The following is a 21,091-nucleotide window of genomic DNA, read 5'->3' as shown; positions in this document are numbered from 1 at the left end:
CCAATGGGAGAAACGCAATGAAAGGACGGAGGAAGCTCAGTCCTGTGATCACCCCTGTCCCCAAAATACCTGTGAGCCAAGGAGAAAATAGCAGTGCTGTTGACGCCGAAGTCGGCGTATCTAACACAGGCGTCACAGGTGGGAACGCTGAAGGGCTGTGCACCAGAGACGAGAGGGAGTCTCTGGTGCCTTTCGAGGGTCAATATCTGTTTAGCTCTCAAGCTAACTCCACTTTATGCTGTTTTCTTGATAGCTGTAGTGGAGCAAAATTGTAATACCTGATTGCCATATCGCCCTCTTCTCCCCCAATGCCCCTATGGAGCCTCTGCCCTGGCAGGTATTTTCTTTTCTTGCATTCTTACCCTGTCCATAATGTTATTTCACAGGGAGGTCACGCCGATTTGGAGTCAGTAAAGGGCTCACCGACCTCCTTTGGCCCAGAAGTGCACCAGCGGGAGGCTGAGAACCAAAAATAGCACGAAGGAACAGATAGTATTCTCTCATCTGAGTCATAGTCACCTGGCTGCCCTAAAACCCATAAGGCGTGGGACACATGGGCCGACCGCCTGTGGCCTGACTTACCGAGTGACAGCAAGGATCGAAGGACTTTGGGAGCTGGCCCTTGAGGAGTCCTTAGGAGAAGAAGAGTACCAGCGCACCGCTAACCGTGTCATATGGTGCACCTGCAACGCAGACGACCGAACCTTAAGACACGAGCAGGACCATTCAGCGTCACTGCGCGCACGTAGACACCCCATGCACATAGGATGAGGGTTCTACGTCGTAGACCACAGGACCTTAAAGTGAACTAGAAAAAAGCAAATTTTTGTCATGGGAGGCCAAAAATGCACTCCAGATCCTGGCAGAAAACGGACATCAGCGCGTCAGGGGAGGGCATCCAGTGGATGTCGTCATCATGGAGTTGCTCGCCGCTCTTCACCAACGCAATGAGGATCTGCTGTAGAAAGATTTCCAGATCCAGTCTGGCACCTGGGAATATATTTCAAAGGTAAGGAATCTGCGGCTAGACGTCTCTATCAGATAGTTCATATTTCATATTGTCACTGAGGAAACTCCCAAGGCCTTAATTTCCCAATGAAGTACAGTATACAATCCCTGATAGTGATATTCTGTGTAGACTCTGAGGTAAAATAGCCATACACTTTGGGGTAACTGCAGTTACCACAATTATAAGACTTCAGGAGCCCCATCACCAAACTAAGTATGAGGTCTTTGATGACAAATCTTTCTGCTGTATGGAATTGGTAAGTCTGTATAAAGCAGAAGGTTTCAGTGTGGATAGAGGGCCATGTTTGGAAGGTGGGTCATCCAAGCCTGTCATAAGCATATGGAAACCACAAGAATTATAGTTATTGACACTCGACTCGTCTTTCTTAACACACATGGAATAAGTTGGAGAGGAGAAAAGCATAAGCATCCATCTCAGACCAATCCACTAAGAGTTCATTCCTTACAGGCTGGGGGTGTTGATACCTAAAAGTGAGGCTGTAGCATTTTGGTGTTGATCTTTCTTTAGAAGTGCATAACATGTCTGTCTTGAGTTCCCACTCTGTAAAGTATTTCTACACTAAGCAGATTCTCTGCTTGAAGATGAATGTGTCTGATAAAAGCCCATTGCTAAATCTTTTGCTGAATGCTGGAAATTGGCGGTGTGTGCTCCACACAAGTCCTCTGTCTTTTAAAAAGTACTTTGTCACCATTTTGTAAGAACAAATAGGGAAACCTTGCCCTACGAATGTGTCTGGAAAGCTTTGAAAGGCAGCTTCAATGTGGTTAACGGTAGTACACTGATAAGCTGTTGCTTCTCTCTGGGTTTTCACTTGCACTGAAATGCTACGCCTATTAAGTGTGCACCCATCTTTCTTAAGTATATTAAATGCAGTTGAGCCTACTTTTTCCTGCCATCCCGCTCACCTGAGCTATTTTTCCAAAGCATCCTGTACATTACTGTGGTCAACCGTTGGCTTTTTAAACACTTTTGTATACGACACAGCCTAGGAGTACATGATGCTATCAATCTCAATACCGTCATACCGTTCCTCATTGTGAAGACTGACATCTGATAAAGAGGGCTTGTTCCTCTGTATTGCTGAAATTCATACTTCTGTCAATTAGGCTTTCACCTTGATTGTAGAGCTCAAAAGATTCTTACTTTGTGGATGTAATTTCTTCAAATTGAGGGTAAACCACAGTGTGTGGAGCTAGGTCATCATCTGTTCTGAGCATGGTAGGCAATGGAAAGCAGTTATCCCATTTAATAAACAACTGTCTAGGTTGGGGTATAAATGTATTTACTGATGACTCAAGTGTACCACCAAAATGTCTATAGGATCTGATTTTGTTCCAGACAGCAAGACGCTGATAACTGACTTTGTGGCAACTAATGAATACCAGGATTTATTCCAAAAAACAGCTTACAAGACACAATGGAAAAACATCCAGTGTATTTTTGTAAACACTTCACTTCTGCTGAAGCACCCAATGATTTAGAAGACTCTAGTTGTTTTTCTAATACCTGATTTACTTCTTGAGCCATACAGATCACCTCCATCAAATGAAATCTTAATCAGGAGCTGCTGGCTTTCATCTATAAAGCCTGATATTCTGAGCCATGCATACCAACAAAGTAAAAGACTGGCATAAACTTGACAGGCTGTGTCCGCTGTATCAAGGGCACAACAGATGCTTCCATGAGAAGCAATGTCTCTCTCAGTAACAACTTCCCTTCCTATGTGCCGCAGGCAAGTACTAAAGGAGATCTTCCCTCTCCATTTCTGGAACCTGTTATATGACTTGAGGAAAGTTTGAGACTAAGCTATCCACAGCCAGACCATCACAATCTCCTTTCCCACCACATCAATGTGTGCGCTTTCTTTTGTGACAGTGGTCCCTCCCCCAGAGCCTGGCTGGAATACCATTCTTCTGCTATGGGGACTGCCACCGAGTTAGCAAAACGTGTCACTTGATTTAAGAAGCCATTAATGGGCTGCTTTATATCTTTTCTACACTGTGGGAGTGACATAGCCAGATTTTACTAGAGCCTTAACATTTTCCAGAGTTGTTTTAAGCACAGCTTTCAACAATGTCAAATATTGTGTTGTATGTTCAGTGTGCGACAGACTTAGTACGTGGAAATTATTTTCCTAATCGACCATCACCAACTCAACGCTGGTGAGGTGCCTTCTACATCAAAGAGTGATAAGATGATGAGTTGTTGGGCATGACAAAACATTGCTTTATGGGCTTACTTTGACCATGGTTCCATGATATATGTCTCCCAATGATCATCACAATCCTCAGTCTACAGATTGGCGGTTCTTATCTATGGTTACTGGTATCCTAATCTGGGTATTGGGTAGTAAGACATGTGAAGTGTTAACACCTTAGCAGCTATGGAACGTCCAGCTCCAGTGCTGAACGTTCCATTGCGCAGGTGCAGTTGGAACGTCCAACGGCCGACGGCAGCACTCCCGAGGTAGTGGTGCCATCGGCCGTTGGACTGGCGCAGCACTTATGAGGTTAAAGACTGTGACTTTGCATGTTTACAAATATTGTATGTCCCTAGTACTTGATAAATTGCCTTTTACTTTACTAATGAAGAGGTTTATATGGGCTAACCAGCAATCTGTCTCCGATTATGCACCCCGTAACGCGTATATAGGAGAATGTACATCATCTTATGCCTAGACTTGCATATCTCCTCCATAAATCTTTTATCAACCCCGAGAGTCTTCTAAAGAAAGTAAAACTTTTTGATTCCGATCTGAAAGATAGATGACTTTTAAAGGTCCTGTGGCAACTGACCATAAAGAGTCTTAAAGAGTTTTGAGGCTTGCACGGGAGGTCCACCGAGATGGCGGCTTGTATGCCGTTGAAGACTTTTTTTGTGGCTTTTCACGGTTTCAAAGTCTTTTTTTCAATTGCCTTTCTTGCTCCTTGTGTCAACCCTTAAGATGGCGCTCAGAGCCACGGAGCCAATGCTACTTTCTTATTCCCTTTCTGTCTTTCCAACTTTAAAACACAGTGTGCGCATGTCAAAATGGAGCATCTGTACTTTGCCAGGTAGTCACAATTTCTTCAATTACAACAGAATCTACACACTGGTAATCTAAATCGATTTGCACAGTGATACTGTTTTTCTGGACATGCCGCCCCAAAAGGTTGTGTTACCCCAGCTGGCCATAATTCTTAAACCTAACGCAACCTTTGGGCATTGTCATTAGCCCCTCTCTTGTCCATGAGTACAACTACAATCACGATGTTGAGGTATACGTTTTTTTTCTTCTAATACTTAAATTGCTGATATACTGCACAATAAGACTCATTGTGACCTTGAGAATGGATCAAATGAAATTTGGATACGGATCGAACTGAGCTGATTTCAAGTTAACTTTAAAGCAGAATCAAAATGGTGCATTCTCCATAGCCCATGCCCCTTGGAGCCATTCTCCCAAGACTCGATGTCTACCCTCCCCCAACCGTGCCCTGATTCTTCAAAGCAACACGGAGGGGTATGAAGATGTCTGGACTAAGCCTTAAGTTTTCCTGTTACTTCTGGTTGTGACTCAGTCTCCAGATGAAGCCCAGAATTTCAGTTTCAAATTTGACAGCGGTAGCAAAATGATCACAGGTAGAGTGTGTGTAGCCTTACATTGTGGGTTTTGGGATGCATAAACAAGAGTAATTCTTTGCACACACAGTTGTGCAACAAACAGGAGAAAAACAAGCTGCAGCATTCCAAACCCACTCAAGATAGGGTAAGAGTGATATTTCCTAATGCACACCAGCACTTGCTACCAACATTTCTTACTTTCATGCCAAGCACACTGGAAAAGGAAGCTGGCAAATTTATTACATAGACAGATTTTTTAATTGTTCTTCAGTTTCACTACAGGAGCATATTTATAAAAAAAACACTGCTACAGTGGTGTTTACAATCAAATGTTTATGGGCAAATTTCATAAATGGATATTTGAAGGAGCATCTTTTCCCATTTTCAAAAATGTTCCTTATAGATAAGATTTTCTTGTTAAAATTCCTTTCAATTTTAAATAGATTTGAAAAATGTATTCCAGGGTGTCACTCATACATTTAAATAACCTACCTTTTATGAATTTAGGCAGATCTGCAGATCTGTGAAGTCGGGTTCTCCACGGGACCCCACTACACCTAAACGTCTAGCAGATAGCCTAGTGGCTCTGGAACCCTACATTAGGCATCTACTGGACGTGTCTTTTAATACAAAGACGGTGCCTAAAGAATGGAAAAAGGCAGTGGTCCTTCCTCTCAGGAAGAAACCTAATATCAGTTTTGATAAATTAGAAAACCTACGGCCTATCTCTCTCTTACCTTACTTGGCCAAGGTGGCCGAAAAAGCGGTTAATCTACAACTTATGGATTTCGTGGACAAAGCGGCCTTATTGCACGACACCCAATTTGGTTTCCGCCCCCGTCATTCAACGGAATCGGCGCTACAGATGGCTGTGGAATCCCTACGGCAGGGGGTGGATGAGGGTCATACTATGGCACTCATCCTATTGGACCTGAGTGCGGCATTCGACACTGTAGCTCATTCCACCTTGCTACAGTGTCTGAATAATGGAGCAATATCTGGAGCCGCACTCCAATGGATCCAATCCTTCCTGACTGGAAGAAGTTCCCAGGTCCGTCAGGGTGACCACTATTCCAGAGACATAGGAATGGGTCAGGGTGTTCCCCAAGGATCGTCCCTGAGCCCAACCCTTTTCAATCTTTATGTCTCCCCAGTGGCTCCGATTGCTGTTGGCCATGGATTGCAAATTGTATCCTACGCCGACGATACGCAGCTGGTTGTCTCTCTCTCCCGTGCACCCGGCCTTGCCATGGACAGTTTCAGGGCTTGCATGCAAGATCTTGCAACCTGGATGTCCACGAATTGCCTGAAATTAAACGGCAACAAGACCGAGGTGCTCGTGGTGGGAGGGAATCCATCTGTTTGGTCGTCGGCATGGTGGTCACCTTGCCTGGGTGAGGCTCCAGCACCCCGGCAAGAAGTCAGAAATCTTGGGGTCTGGCTTGATGCTGACCTGTCTTTCGGACCCCAGATAGACAAGGTGACGGGCATCTGCTTCAGCGTGTTAAGAAACCTACGGAAGGTCCTAGCTCTCCTTCCCATGTCCGCCCGCAGAACGCTGGTGCACGCCCTTGTTACATCACGCCTGGACTTTGGCAACCTGCTCTACCTGGGAGCTACCTGTAAGGCAATAAATCGCCTTCAGGTGTTACAGAATGCGGCAGCGCGTCTCATACTCAAACTCCCTAAAAGATCGGACTCCAAAGCTGCCCTTCAGACCCTCCACTGGTTGCCAGTAAGGAGCAGAGTTGAATTTAAATCCCTCTGCACCTGCCATCGTATCCTTGCTAAGAAGGCGCCAGCACTACTCCAGAACCTAGTCACCAGGTATGTACCATCTCGCGCTCTGCGCTCCTCGCAGGGAGGCCTTTTAAAGGTCCCTAGGGTGAGAAGGGCTCGCATGGGAGGAAGATCCTTTCGTTACCTGGTGGCTAAGAGCTGGAATGCTCTACCCCTCAATCTCCGTCTGGATTCTTCTGAATCTAGTTTCCGGAGGAAACTGAAAACACACCTATTTTTAAGATAGCTGGGTCTCTCCACCACTTCTACTTCGGAGTGCTTCAGTTAGCGCGGGGACACGCTTTTAGCGTAACCATGCACTCTACAAACTTCCCTTAATAATAATAATAATAGCAGAGAGAATCCATTCTTCGAACCCACTCTCTTGTGGCCCTCACTCTTCACTGCTTTCCGCTCACTATTCAACTACTTTTTGTTACGTTAGCATTTTCACTTCCTATCAGTGTTGATGATCTAAATAACCACTGGTGAGGCAGACAACCACTTATGTTTGGACGGATGTTTTAATGAAACTGTAGCCAAATGATATTGCACAGCATTTGCATGCCACTATGAGGGCATATAATCTATCCCATCAGTACAGATGCACAGCACCTCAAACCAAATGCACAGAAAGACCAGGAAAAGATGCAAGTGGGCAGGAGTGTTTGTATTATACCTAAACCCTGTATATCTTTAGAATGTATTACAATATTCCACAGTAATATGAAAAACAGGTATGAACTAGGTCATGCCTCAGAAAAACATGTGAGCACTTTCAAATCACACTTAGACATCGGGGGTACGATCCAGAGGGTTATACCTACAGAAGGCATATTATGTAGGCATAGTAGCTACCCTATAGATATCTGTAATGGGAAAGGACCATAGGCAACCGTGTTATCTCAGCTCTATCGGAGTAAGGTGAAATTTTAGTGGTACCAGTGTGCCACCTGGATGATTTAAGTTGTGTGCCACTCTAAAGAAATGTCCAGCTCATATATAAAAGCGTAAATCTCTTGACATCCAACAGCAGAGGCATTCTTCAGTTGAAGAGTAGAGGCAGTCAGATCACATTCATGTGAAAGAGTGATTGCGATTTAATACTGAAAGGATAATGTTTATTGAGAACCAGTGTGTCCTGAATGAATAATTTGTAAGGGGTTGATGAACACTAAGCCTGAAGTTCATAAATGCTTCTTGTTAAACAATAACCAGCAAAAAAAAAAATCAGTGTTCTAGGCATCAGCCTTGAATCCAATGAAGCCACAAGGTAAAAGGGGTGTCCATTAGAAGAGCCCACATTAGAATTAATTCCCAATTCCCAATGAAAACAATTCCTCACAGGAGGAATGGAGGCAATATAAGAAAGCGTTTTTTTCAAATGGCAAATGAAGGTCTTAGTTGATAATGAAAATGAGTGCGGAAATGTTGGGACAGTTCACTACAGTGGCCTGGTATATTTCACAAGAGTCGTTTAGTACCCTGAAACTCCCTAAATATTTAGTAGAAGACATAACAAGGTCTACAATACAGTTCAACTGATTAATATAAAAAATAAATGTGCATTAACTGAAACAAAACCATTTGAATTTATACTACGATCTAGTGAAGGACCAGAAGGCCATCTAAATTGAATTCATGATCATATATGTAACCCTAGGATAATGCTTGCAGTATGATTGATGGAAGACAGAACTAAGCAATAGCCCATTTAAAAGATAAATGACAATGTATGTAAACGAATATCAAGAAGACCCTGCATGTCAAAATATTAAGTCCTGAAATTCAGTACTTTCGAGGGTAAAACAAAAGCAAGTAGAAACCGAGTAGATGGAATGGCAGCTTCTGAGGCACTCTGGGTCTGGAGAAATGGAGGTGGGAAAGAAAGTGTTTTGGAGGACAGAGGTGAATGTGTTAAGAGACCGTATACAGCCATTCTAGAGGAGAGGCAGCAATCAGAGTTTGGAGGAGGGGTAGACATTATTTTGGTATTTTCTGACCGTCTAAGAAGTAAGGCATCCATCACTGACAATGTGCAGGAGACAAAGCAATCACAGTTATTGTTATTGGGAGGGGAAAACGTTGACCCATTGATTAACTAGGCCACACATTACTACTGGGAGCGAGTCTGATTTCCTACCTAGTCCATTCCAGTAGCGCAAGTTCCTGCTAAAGAGAGTTTGGAGAGGGGCATCAAGTGCAATTTGAGCAGTGGCAAGATGGCCTCCACCAGCTCGGACGAGTGAGCTGGCTACTCCTGGATTCCCCCACCCACATAATGATCTAATGTGCTGAGGGAAGGGGGAAAGTGCTTACCGATTGAAAAGCTGGCTGGGTGATTAATTGGAATTTCAGTCTTGCTGGTATGCTGGGCTCCGTCTTTGCTGTCTTATTGGTGAAACTTTGGCGGCTCCGTGGTGTTCACTGGAGCCTGGTGAGGAGTCGGCGTGGTTCCTCGCTAACAGAAGACGTACTTCAAGCAAGCCTGAGAGGGGAAGCTGACAGGCTGCAGTCGATGCCTTCGAAGGTCGGCAAAGGAAAGCTGCGTCCCTCGGGGGACCCCGCTGGTGTTGGAGCTAAGGCTACAAACAGTAAGACTGTAGCAAACAATAATAATAAAGCGGCTGTGAAAGATTCTGTTGCAACCTCGTCGGTCGCAAACATCGACAAATCCCGGAAGGACAGCTTGGGTAAGCACACTATTCCCCTGCTCTTTTCGGCAGGGAAAGATGAAAAAAAACGGCTGCATCCTTTAAAAGTGGTTGAGTCTCAACCAATCGAGAGAACCGAATTTGCAAGCTCATTAATTTTGTCTGGCTGTACTTCTATTGCCGAAGGGATCGTTAGTAGTCACAGTTTGGAGACATTTCTTGCCCCAAATGTTGAAACTTTAACCGAGTCCCGTCCTCAAAGAGCTAGTTGATCAGATTGCACTATTTTCTGTGAAAGAGATAGATACCGGGGATTCTTTTTTTCCCTTTCAGATCACTCAGACCTCTCTTGCTATGAACTTGAGTCAAGTGTTAAGAGGCAAGCCAGATCTGGTGGGGATCTGAGTGACCACAATAGTACGCTCCCGGAAGATACGGGAGGGGACACATCGGATGACTGTTCCCAGACAATGCATAAAAGCCCTGAAGATAGGGAAGGAGCTGATCAGCTAGATGGCAACAATGGCGCTAATGCTCTTCAATGAGACTACTCCTTCTCAACTGGAACTGATAAGATCTCCGGTCCCAGCAATAACATGGACAGGGTTAAAACGAAAACGGCTGAGACACCATTAGAAGAGGTCTCACTGGTTCTGATCTATCAATCCATCACGACTCATAGGGAGGAGACACAGGTTGAGAGTCAGAGTGCCCAAAGCTCCAGAATTCAGTACGTCGCATTGCCAAGACTTGCACGGAATTTACCTCACGATTTAGTGAAGCAGAAGCACGTATTTCAGGCTTAGAGGATTAACTTGCAGCACAGAAGGCCTGGACTGTGACTCTTCGGGCCACAAAAGATGAAACTCAATGGAAATTGGCTGACCTAGAAAATAGGGCTTGTCGTAACAATCTAAAAGTTCTCAAAATTCCAGAAGGTATGGAAGGACAGTATCTGCGTAAGTTCATTATCGAGTTGTTTACAAAGGCTTTCCCTAAACTTGCCCAGTGGCATTGGCACAGAGAGAGATTCAGAGTGCGCATCGGTTTACGTTCCATGTGCACTCCGGATCTGGGCAAGCACCTACAAGACCAAGAGCTATCCTGATCTCCCTCAACCACTTTCTTGTTCGTGAGGCCCTATATAATTTAGCTCGACTGGATAAAAAAAAAAAGAACTGGGAAAGGAACAGAGTTCTTTGTCCGACCTGACTTTTGCCATCAAACGGTCGAGAAGCATTGGCAGCTGCGCCAGTTTATTTCACTTTTTCAGGCCAAGGGGGCCCAAGCTTTCTTACTAAATCCAGCAAAGCTAAAAGTCCTCCATAAAGAACATACTACATGTTTTACTTCTGAGGGAATAGCTCAAGATTTTCTACAGTCTTTATAAATATATTGTTGCTATATTTAGTTGCTGACATTGGGCTTTTCTGTAGTGTATTGGGAATAAACCTACTGTATTTTTGTTGAAAAATATACAACCTGCTTTGTGGGTGCACCCTTTTCCTTGGGTCCTTTTTTTGTTCTTTTTTTTTTTTACACTTTATGCACACTCTATGTACAATTTATTTCTAACTGGGTTGAGTTACTATATCAGTTGTTTGGAACACCAGCCCGCTGCACCTGTATTATAGTTGCTGTTATGAGAAATGGGGTATGTTATTTTTTCTACTCAGGTGCAGGAGATGTATTTTGGGCACATAGGGTGGGATCGTGGAGAGGGTATCTGGGTGGTGGGAGCTCGTCATCTCTAGGACTATCTGTCCTAAAGCCTCATTGAGGGGGGCACACTTTTGGAGGGTGGGGTGGGTAGGGAGTAGTGATGAAGGGGGTTGAGGGGGGAGGTGGGGTTAAAAAGAAAAACAATCCACAGTGTCATTGTAGTTTCAAGAATCTCTAGGATGTTGGATTTTGGAATAGTTTAAATGTTGGTATATTTACTTAATTTATGGCCAGGTTAGGTCTCTGAATTTGCACTTTAAACGCCTGTGGCCTTAATAATTATAATAAGAGCCAAAGAGTGGCAGCAGAGCTCAGGGTGATTCAGCCCAATCTTGTGTGTTTGCAGGAAACACATATGCCATGGGAAAGCGTCAGATTTTGTCAGGCTTAGGTTACTCTGTTGTAGCAGTCTCCAAATAATCAAATATGACTAGGGGGGGGGGGGGGGAATGGGGGGTTGCGATTCTAGGTAGGCCATCAGTATTAATCACAGGACCCAAGTCTGTTGATAATCAGGGTCGTTGGGCAATCCAGGAATGTATTCTGAGGGAATGAGGTTCACATTATGCACAGTTTATGGCTCTAATACTGACAAGACCCTCGTTCTGGAACATATAAATGGAGAACTTGCATTATGGCCAACCCCACTAGTCTTATGACGCGAGTTTAATATCAATCTGAGTGGGAATGAGCTACATACCGGGATCCAGAACTATAATGGTAGGAAACCTAAGGTTTTTAAGGCTCTGTACCATCTGCTCATTAATTATGGTTTAGTGGACGTGTGGGGTAGCTTACATCCGCAAGACCTGGGGCACTCATTCTATTCCTAACCGCATAGTAAGCTGGTACAGCTCAATTATTTTTTTGTATCCCCTTTAGTGTTTGCGGATACCAAAATACAAGTTTACCTAAGGATTACTTAGGATCAATTGACATTCCCATGTTGGTGACATATAAATTCCCCAAAGTTTTCACTTTTGATAGGAAACACCTTTTGGATACTACTTTTATTGAGCAATGAGGGGCTGGATTAAAGACTTTTTTCAAACTAATCAGCATTCAACCTCGTGTGGTGTAGTCTGGGACACATTTAAAGCGTGCTTCAGAGGTGAAGTCATGAGTTATGTGTTTTATAAACAAAGGCAGGCCAAGGTTTAAATTCAGGAGCTATATAGCAAACTTAAGACAGCGGAAGAAGGTCTGGCAGGTGGTATAATCTCTGAGAATAATTTATCTTCTCTTCAAGCAATGCTGGCTAAATGTAAAACAGATATTAATCCAGTCTGGAGTAAAGAAATTGTGAAAAAATATCAAAACTATAAAAAAGACTTATAAATAAGGGGAGGCTACGGGTCGCTGCCTTGCTCAGAAGCTGAGAATGAAGGAGGCTCTGCAGAGAATTCAGGGCAGGTAAAATACTGTGGGTATTACAGTATACGATTCTCAAGAGATCCTTAAAGTATTCTATGACTTTTATACAGACCTCTATGCTGAACAGGACGCTCTTTAGATTTAGGGCTTCCTTTTTCATTTTGGGAACGGTTGGGTCGGGAGGAAGTCGAGATGTTGGACAGCCCTATTAATCTTGATGAATTGCAGCTGGCTACATTTAGTATGGCAGGGGGGAAAGCCGCTGGCCCGGATAATCTCCCTGTCAGGGTGTATACGACCTTTTTTCAAGATCTTAGGGTCGATATGTTTGAGACTTTCCAAGTAGCTCGATAGGGGGATGCTTCACAATCCTGGGATGAGGCTAACATCATAATATTTAAAAGGAAAGATAAATCTTCTGACCTCCCAGGGTCCTATTGCCCAATTTCACTCGTCAACTGTGACGGCAACATTTATTCAAAGATTCTTCCGAATCGGTTGGCGAAAGTTATCTCTCCCTTGGTCTTGTTACAACAACACAGTTTTATTCCGGGCAGGAGAACAGTAAATCACATTAACAGAGTTGTGACCCTTTTCGCATCAAGCAGGTTGAGTCTAGGGTGTTGGGACTGGTCCGATGCCGAAAAGGCATTTGATCGCGTAGCCTGGGATTTCCTTTGGGGGTTCCTGCAGCGAATGGGGTTTGGCCAGGGTTTTATTTGGGCTCTAAGGGTTTTATACCGATCACCCACTGCTAAGATCTGTTCAATGGGTAGTAGCTCAGAGACTGTACAGATTTCCAGAGGTGCAGGGCTGTCATTGCTCGCTCTTGTTCGCACTTTATATTAATCCTAATATAAACATGTTAGAACAGAGCTAAACATTTCCACCTTTTATTGATCATCAGGATCAATATTCTGTATTGGCTTATGCCGACGATATTGCAATAGTAACTTTTGACCTTGACACTGCTCTACCTGAAATTGAACATCTAGCATTTCAGTTTTGTCTCATATCTGGTTATAAGATGAATACATCTAAACACAAATTGTGTAAGAACCAAACTGTGGTTAACGATCAGAGAATAGTCAAAGAAGCTTTGTATTTGGGTATCAAAATTCGATCTTGTTTATAAGAGCTAGTTGAGGTCAATTGGGACATCATCATCGATAAGGTGAAATTATCATTAGAGAAATGGGAGAGCTTACATCTTTCTTTGGTCGGGAGATCTAACCTTCTTAAAATGAATATATTACCCAAGGTCATGTACTTTTTTAAAGCAGTACCCCTGGAAACAGCTCAAGCCCAACTTCGACATTTGCAATCACTCTGTGCTAGATATCTGTGGGCCCCAAGGAAGCCGTGTAGAGCTGTTCATTTTATGATTCTCCCTCAGGATAGAGGTGGATAGTCGGTTCCGGATTTTTTAAATTATTATTTAGTTTGTTGGCAAATATGCACATTTTACTTACAGAAGAGGAAGTTAGCAACCCAGCTGAGGCCCCCTCTAAATATCAGATGGTTCTTGGCTCTGAGGCCAATAATTGTCTGTTTAAAAGAATTGATGGCAGTTATAAGAGAACCCATTTTAAAATCTTGGGATCAGTTTTTAAAGTTTGAAACCCAGTTCGAAGAACTTTTCAGATGCCAAGGGTATCTTATTATACAGCTACTTCTGCAGATCAGATACTCCCCTCGATATTCTGGGACCATGTTGCAGCTAATTGGAGATTAAAAGGTATCACTCAAATCAGGGATTTTTATCAGTCGGGGGCAGTAGGGGGGTCTGCTTCCCTTTCTCATGTTTGGCGGATAAATATCACTTACCGAAAACTCAATTCTTTAAGTTTTTACAAATACGGGATTTCTTAGGTAAACATGCAGCTGCTATTAAACACTATAAGATTGTAGAAGCTATACTCCACAAAGAAAAAAATCGGGTCTCTTTATAAACTATTGTTATCAGCTAGGACGGATGATTTGGATAAATTCAACTCTAAGTGGAGGAACTGGCTTGGGGATAACTCAGTCTCTGTAGAGAGGTCGATAGAGATTGCAGAGAAAATCCTCCTTGCAGCAAATTTAAAGTCACAACACTATAAAACGGTATTAATCGGTATCGCAACAGTGATGTTGAAACACCGAGGCGAAAATGATGGGAAATGTTTTCGGTGCAGTACAGATAATACTGATATTCTGCATGTATTTTTTCTATGTACAAATGTAGCTTTTTTGTAAAGTCATATGGAACGGTTTTCGTCAGTGGTCACCGGAGTATCAGTAAAACCTACGGCGTCCATGATGCTGTTAGGGATTGGGGAGGATTAATGTCATGGTATGCCAATGTATAAATTGCGTTATTTAATTTTCATTGCCACAGCGGTTGCACGGCTAAGTGTAGCGTCCTCTTGGCTTCAGTCGGAGGCGCCATCTTTTGAGATGTGGCGTGTTAAGTTCCATAATATTTTTAATTTGGAGTTTAGTTTGTACTCTGTTAAAGGGCACAGACGACGGAAACTTGGTCTTTATGTGTGGAGGGCCATGATTGATTACTTGATGGATTGATACTAGCATTTTATCTAGAGTTTAGTTATGTATTAATGGAATTAAATGAAATATTGACTTTTTTTTGTATATGGATTTTTTGACACTTGATTTTTGCTAAAAAAAACAAAACTATTTTGGAGAAATGTGTCCAATCCCACAGTTCGGACTAAGTCAGTGACAAGTTGCCTCAGACAATACAACAAAAAATGAAAGTAGGGTGAGACAAGCATCATCTGTTGAGGCTTATGTGCAGGTCCATGCCCTCCGTAGGTAAGTTGCTTTCTTAAGTTATACTCTGACAAGTTTTTGATGGGAGCTATAATGGGAAATGAGGTGAAAGGCCCTCCCCACAATCCCTTAAATAGTGATGAAATATAAATGCACAAATATAGATATAGAAAAGAGATAATTACTACAAAGCTGGTTGCAAGGACAGACTTTTTTCACCATCTTCCCTGAAGCATAAAAAGAGAGTGGTTTATTACATTAAGAAACAACAGAGTGAAATGTTAAGTATCTGAAGGCAAAACAGTGTGTCTCAGCTAGACAGGGTAAGCAAACAAGCAGGCAAACTCGCAGTGACTTTGCAAGAGTTATTTTGACTGCACAACAATGCATAGGCACACAGATGAGAAATGGGGATTTAATGACGTTTTTGCAGATTTCAGAAATCAACAATGTGTTTTGATAAACGGATTTCTATGTCACATGCTGTTTAGAAAGGTTAAGTCAGATAAGATTTTCAACAAGCGGCATTAGACTGAATGCATACAGATGTCAACACTTCATTTTTATAAGAAGTCTATCCTGACCTGTATCCTGGTGTTTACTAGGGTCCGAAGGATGCAGATGTTTACCAGAACACTTTATGGTAAACACTGTCATTGTTGTCTGTTGACTGTTTTTTGTATTGCTCCATCCCGCGCTAGTTTTAGTTTAGTTTGTGTTTTATACACTTCTTGCCATGCACTATTTTCTGTTTCGTCCAGAAGGAGTCATACTTAAGTACTTTTTACAATGATTTACTTCCTAAAATATAACATTAGATGCCTATATGAGTGGGCTGCAAGCAGATTAAGTCCGTGGGTGAATTATCAATGAAAAATAAAGGGGAATCAGCAAAGTAAATAATAAATGCACATGTTATTCCCCAAAAACACAGAAGTAAAAAAAAACCTGCCAACTTACAGCAATATCATATTCCGTTGAAAGCTAGGCGAAACACCAAACAACATTTGAGCAGACACAAACAATACACTGCACCATGCTCCAAGGAGTCAAATCACAAACACAACCTGCTGTCATGCTCAAGCAGACCTCTTCGAGGCCTATTTGGGGAAATAAACACATAAAATCTCCCAAGCAACTGTGATGGGGAAGCTAAAACAGGAAGAAAGTACAAAATAGAACTGTTACCCTGGGTACAACATCCCCAACCTTGACGTCCAAAAGCTGCAACATATGTCCTTTCAGCATAATCAGCACCAGCATGCTGACTCTCAGTAAAAAAAAAAAAAGGGTATCAAGCATCATAGTTCAACCCTAACTAGACATAAATAGCAAAGAAACACCACCATTGGGGAGGCAGTAATCTTCCAAGCAATGGCTGATCTTACGTGACAGAAGAGTAGAAGATGGGAAAGAAGCAAATGAGCTGCATGTAAATTTTCAGAACGTGGTCTGCTGCAAAAAGCTAACATGGCACTTTCAAAGAACGCTGATGTCTGCACGGGCTGGCAAAGCTGAGCGAAAAAAACAAGGGCCTGCCCCTCAGGAAAAACCTCCAATAAGTGCCAACTGAAATGTAGGCAACACAACTCACACTGATGAAAGGAGGTAGTAACATGTGACAATGGGACCCATGGCTCACTGGGGGCATGTGGTATCCACTATTATCAACAAGCATTTGCAATGCAATAGGTCTCGCATTAGGAAAGTTTGAGCTATTGGTATGGTAAATGAAATTTTTTTTATTTATGTGTTTTTTTTAAATAACGTAATTAATAGCTTTGTCATTTACAATGCCAATAGTTATAACTTTCACAAATGTGACACCTATAGCATTGGTAATGCAACATGTTTTGTATTTACGTGACTTACATGTGTTGATATTACAAATAACAATGGCTTTTATTTCTTTTTAATAATTAATACTTAAAAGTGATTCTAATTTATAATGGCAATAGCTTAAACTTTTGTAAATAACTTTTGTGAAGATTATGTTCAGTGTATTTTATTGTGACGAAAATCCAAGAACAGAAGTTAAATATTAACATCTTTTTGTGACATTTGTAATAAAGCTTGAAAAATTGAGAGAACATATTTGAACCAGTGATGCTGTGGTGGTGCTGAGTGATGCTGTAGTTGCGCTGAGTGATGCAGTGGTTGCGCGGAAAGTAAAGTGTGCCATACTGCGATTACTACAATAGTTAATTGTGGATGCGTTAACAATTGATGTGTGCACTGATGGCTGGTGGTGTGTGTGCCTGTAGAAATGGTGCACTGGTGGTGTGTGTGCCTGGTGGAAGTGTGCACTGACGGTTGGTGGTGTGTGTGCCTGGTGGAAGTGTGCACTGACGGCTGGTATTGTGTGTGCTTGGTGAAAGCGTGCACTGACAGCTGGTGGTGTGTGCCTGGCTAAAGCGTGCACTGACGGCTGGTGGTGTGTGTGTTTGGTGAAAGCATGCACTGACGGATGGTGGTGTGTGCCTGATGGAAGCGTGAAGTGACGGCTGATGGTGTGTGTGTGTGTGCTTGATGAAAGCGTGCACTGACAGCTGGTGGTGTGTGCCTGGTGGAAGCGTGCACTGACGGCTGGTGCTGTTTGTGCCCAGTGAAAGTGTGCACTGACGGCTGGTGGTGTGTGTGGGTGTGCCAGGTGAAATCATGCACTGACGTCTGGTGGTGTGTGTGTGGTGGAAGCGTGCACTGCCGGCTGGTGGTGTTTGTGTCCGGTGAAAGCGCGCACGGACGGTTGGTTGTGTCTGTGCCTGGTGAGTGTGTACTGACGGCCAGTGGTGTGTATCCCTGGTGAAAGAATGCACTGACGGCTGGTGGTGTGTGCGTCTGGAAGCATGCACTGAAGGCTGGTGGTGTGTGTGCCTGGTGGAAAAGTGTGCACTGACATGTTTAGAAGTAAAGTGCACCATACTGCGATTGCTACAATAGTAAATTGTGGATGCGTTAACAATTGATGCGTGCACTGATGCCTGGTGGTGTGTGTGCCTGGTGGAAGCGTGCACTGACGGCTGATGGTGTGTGTGCCTGGTGGGAGCGTGCACTGACGGCTGGTGGTGTGTGTGCCTGGTGGGAGCGTGGACTGACGGCTGGTGGTGTGTGTGCTTGGTGGATGCGTGCACTGACGGCTGGTGGGGTGTGTGCCTGGTGGAAGCGTGCACTGACGGCTGGTGGTGTGTGTGCCTGGTGGAAGCGTGCACTGACGGCTGGTGGTGTGTGTGCCTGGTGAAAGCGTGCATTGACGGCTGGTGGTGTGTGTGCCTGGTGGAAGCGTGCACTGACGGCTGGTGGTGTGTGTGCCTTGTGGGAGACCTAAAAAAGAGCCAACAGGACCACTGGGCAAAGTTTCTAGGAGGAATACAAGCATAGCGCCTCGTCAGGACTTTGAAGCGCTATATGGAAGCAATTGCAATATGTAACACTAAGAAGGCATACAGAAAAAACAACCCTTTTTCCTACGACTCTCTCCCCTTGTACCTGCCCTCAGCGGTGTACGTAAAGATGCTACAGAGTGAAACGTGGACCCGGGACATGTGCAAATATGACAGCATGGGCAGTGATCACAATGTGCGGTGGGTACACAACATGGATGCGGAACTTCCGGTTTTCCAAATCCCATACGTGGGTAGCTCACTTGTTTTCTCTTGGCTTTCTGAGGTGTGTAATAGGAGGAGGAGGGTGTTCCAATGGGAGAAGTTTGTGAGCAGCCCACAGCAAAGGTGCAGGGCAGACAGAATGGGTCAGAGTAGCAAGAAGTGACCACGAGGGGAAAGGTGCAATGGGTTAAAATCAAAGGAGATTTTCACAAGGCGAAATGGCGAGAGCCATCAGAAAGTGGGTAGTAGGGAGCAGAAACGGGCGTTAATTAGTACAGATGTTGGGGGGGGAGTGGTTTACAGTGTAGGAACACGTGTGACACGGAGAAAGTGTGAAAGTAGAGGTGGAAGGCAACCGTCGACTAAAAATAGTGAAAGTAAGGGGAAAAGGTTGATGGGAGAACGAGAGGCAGAAGGAGAATATGAAGGAACTGATGACATTTGGAGGAAGTGAAACACTAGCATGACGAAAGAAGTAACTACGGTGACACCTCTTAAGTCCCAATTTCAGTGAATTGTTACAGCTGAGGCACACATTACAGCACGGAGAGGCCTCACGGTTCATTTAGCATGACAGTTACAGTGCCTAGACATAGCCTGCCTTGTCCACACAATCACACCGAAACCCTCCACGTTGCAGCTCGCGAACCCTAGCGCCAGAAACAACAGCATCATCCTGGCCTGCGTGATGCAACCAAGATGCAATAAGGACAGCACGACAAGCTCCCAGCTGTGCCAGCAAGCAGCAGCTACCATGCATGCTCAGTTCAAACCGTGTGGCACTTTTTTTTCCACTGGTTCTCTGCCAACACATGTTTAACGCGTTTTCCATGCCTCTGTTTTGAAATGTTTCCACGCAGTTTTCTGGCCGGGCGGGCTGCTTTGGGGAGAATCCGGAGACACAGATCAGAGGTGCACTGCCACATTCAGAGATGCCAGTGTCACACTGGCATCTCTGAATGTGGCAGTGCACCGCTGATCTGAGCTGCCTCTGCATGTCCTGCAGGGTCCCCTGTCCCAGGGATGCTGGCACTGCTGAGGGGAGGACGGTAGCCCTGCACCACTCTGGATCCGTTAGAGGCTCCGGGCCGGGACTCAGAGGAGGCAGCAGTGAATTAAAGGCTCGGGGTCCTTACCTCTTCTGTTCTTGTCCATTGACGGTGCGCCGTGGCAGCCAGCGTCCAAGACCAGCATCCCTCGTATCACCTTCTCTTCCGTCCTGTGCATCGGAGCATTTCACGGCCACAACTGATGTAAATTAGTACAGAGGGGGGATTTGTCCCGTTTATTTGAAGACCTACGTGCCGGGCGGATGAACCTCAGACAGAGTTACAGCGAAACCAAAAGCAGCTCTCAGGACTGGGCTGCGACTGAGGGCGGGGGCTGCCCGCGCATGCGCGCTCTTTGCTGGAAAGGGAGCCCCGGCGCTAAGGCAGCTGAAGTCCCGGGTCCCGTCCCGAGTGACCACCAGCGCTGTGGAGCTCCCACGCTGAGACACACCCAATGGCTGCCGAGGGAGAGAGGGACACGGATGAGGCAGAAAGAGCACGGTGAGTGGGAGGGGAGTGGGGGGGTTGTATGTGTGTGTGTGTGCGCGCGCCCGTGAGTGGTGGGGGTGCGTGCGTGGCTGTGTGGGGTGCATGTGCATGTGTGGCTGTGTGTGCGTGCGCTTGTATGTGCCTGCGTCTGTGTGTGTGCCTGCCTGCGCGTGTGCCTGACTGCGTGTTTAGGTGAGAATCAGAGGCAGGGGATGTGCACGGCGCCGGCTGGGCGTGCGCGCCCACGAGGTGAAATCGCCGATGGAAAGCACGTGCACATCCCCTGTCTCACATTCATCGGAACACGCCAACAAAAGATGTCTTCGCAGACAAAGCATGCTTCGCATGCTTTTTAGGTCTGCTCGACCTAAAAAGGATTATGTTACTTACCCTGTAAGCATCTGTTTTTGGCATGTAGAGCTGTAGAGACACATGCATGCATACTCCTGCTAGCTAGTGTTAGGTCCAGATGTTTGCAAGTTGTTTTTCTTCAAATAAGTCTTTCCCAGTCATGAATGAGGTAGATGACTCCTCTTTTCAGCGATATTTCGCATGGGCATTGACTCCATTGAAGTGTGGTTCATGCATTTTTGTTGACGCCTTGTTCAAAGGACATTTTGATAAAGGACTTATTGGAAACACTCCAGAAGCGAAAACCTCCTTTGCTATTTGCTACTGGATTATAGATATAATGATTGAGTGTGCTAGGGTGTGTTGTGATTAACTATTCTATCTTTATGAAGTTGAAAGCAGTGTTCTTCTAAAGTTAATACCTGTAGCTCACCAACTCTCCTTAATGAAGTGATAGCAATTAGAAAGGCGACTTTCCATGAAAGAAATTGCAATGAACAATTGAGTAATGGCTCAAAAGGTGGAGCCACGAGCCTTGTGAGAACGATGTTAAGGTTCCAAACTGCTGTAGGTGGTACACTGGGTGGTATTATTGTTTAAAGTGGCTTTAATTATTGGAATCTTAAACAAGGATAAGTGTCGTCTGTTTTGCAAATATGC

At 44.3% G+C, this 21,091-nt stretch overlaps 1 protein-coding gene across 5 annotated transcripts in view; it reads right to left on the bottom strand.

Annotated features, from left to right (window-relative positions):
- WNK1 (WNK lysine deficient protein kinase 1) overlaps positions 1-21,091 on the bottom strand; it is a 1,566,458-nt gene that overhangs the window by 33,409 nt on the left and 1,511,958 nt on the right. For 3 of the 5 annotated variants that reach the window (XM_086952840.1, XM_086952843.1, XM_086952844.1), the window contains one exon: positions 15,123-15,164. The exons of the other annotated variants lie outside the window; for them this stretch is intronic. In XM_086952840.1, the coding sequence (XP_086808966.1) occupies positions 15,123-15,164 (42 nt within the window). The remainder of the gene's footprint in view (positions 1-15,122; positions 15,165-21,091) is intronic. 5 annotated transcript variants of the gene reach the window in all.

This window comes from Lissotriton vulgaris, chromosome 1_2, assembly GCF_964263255.1.
Source record: "Lissotriton vulgaris chromosome 1_2, aLisVul1.2, whole genome shotgun sequence".
In the NCBI taxonomy this organism is placed as follows: domain Eukaryota; kingdom Metazoa; phylum Chordata; class Amphibia; order Caudata; family Salamandridae; genus Lissotriton; species Lissotriton vulgaris.
Note: the sequence above shows the minus strand (reverse complement) of the source record. Positions and strands in the feature narration are given on the sequence as shown.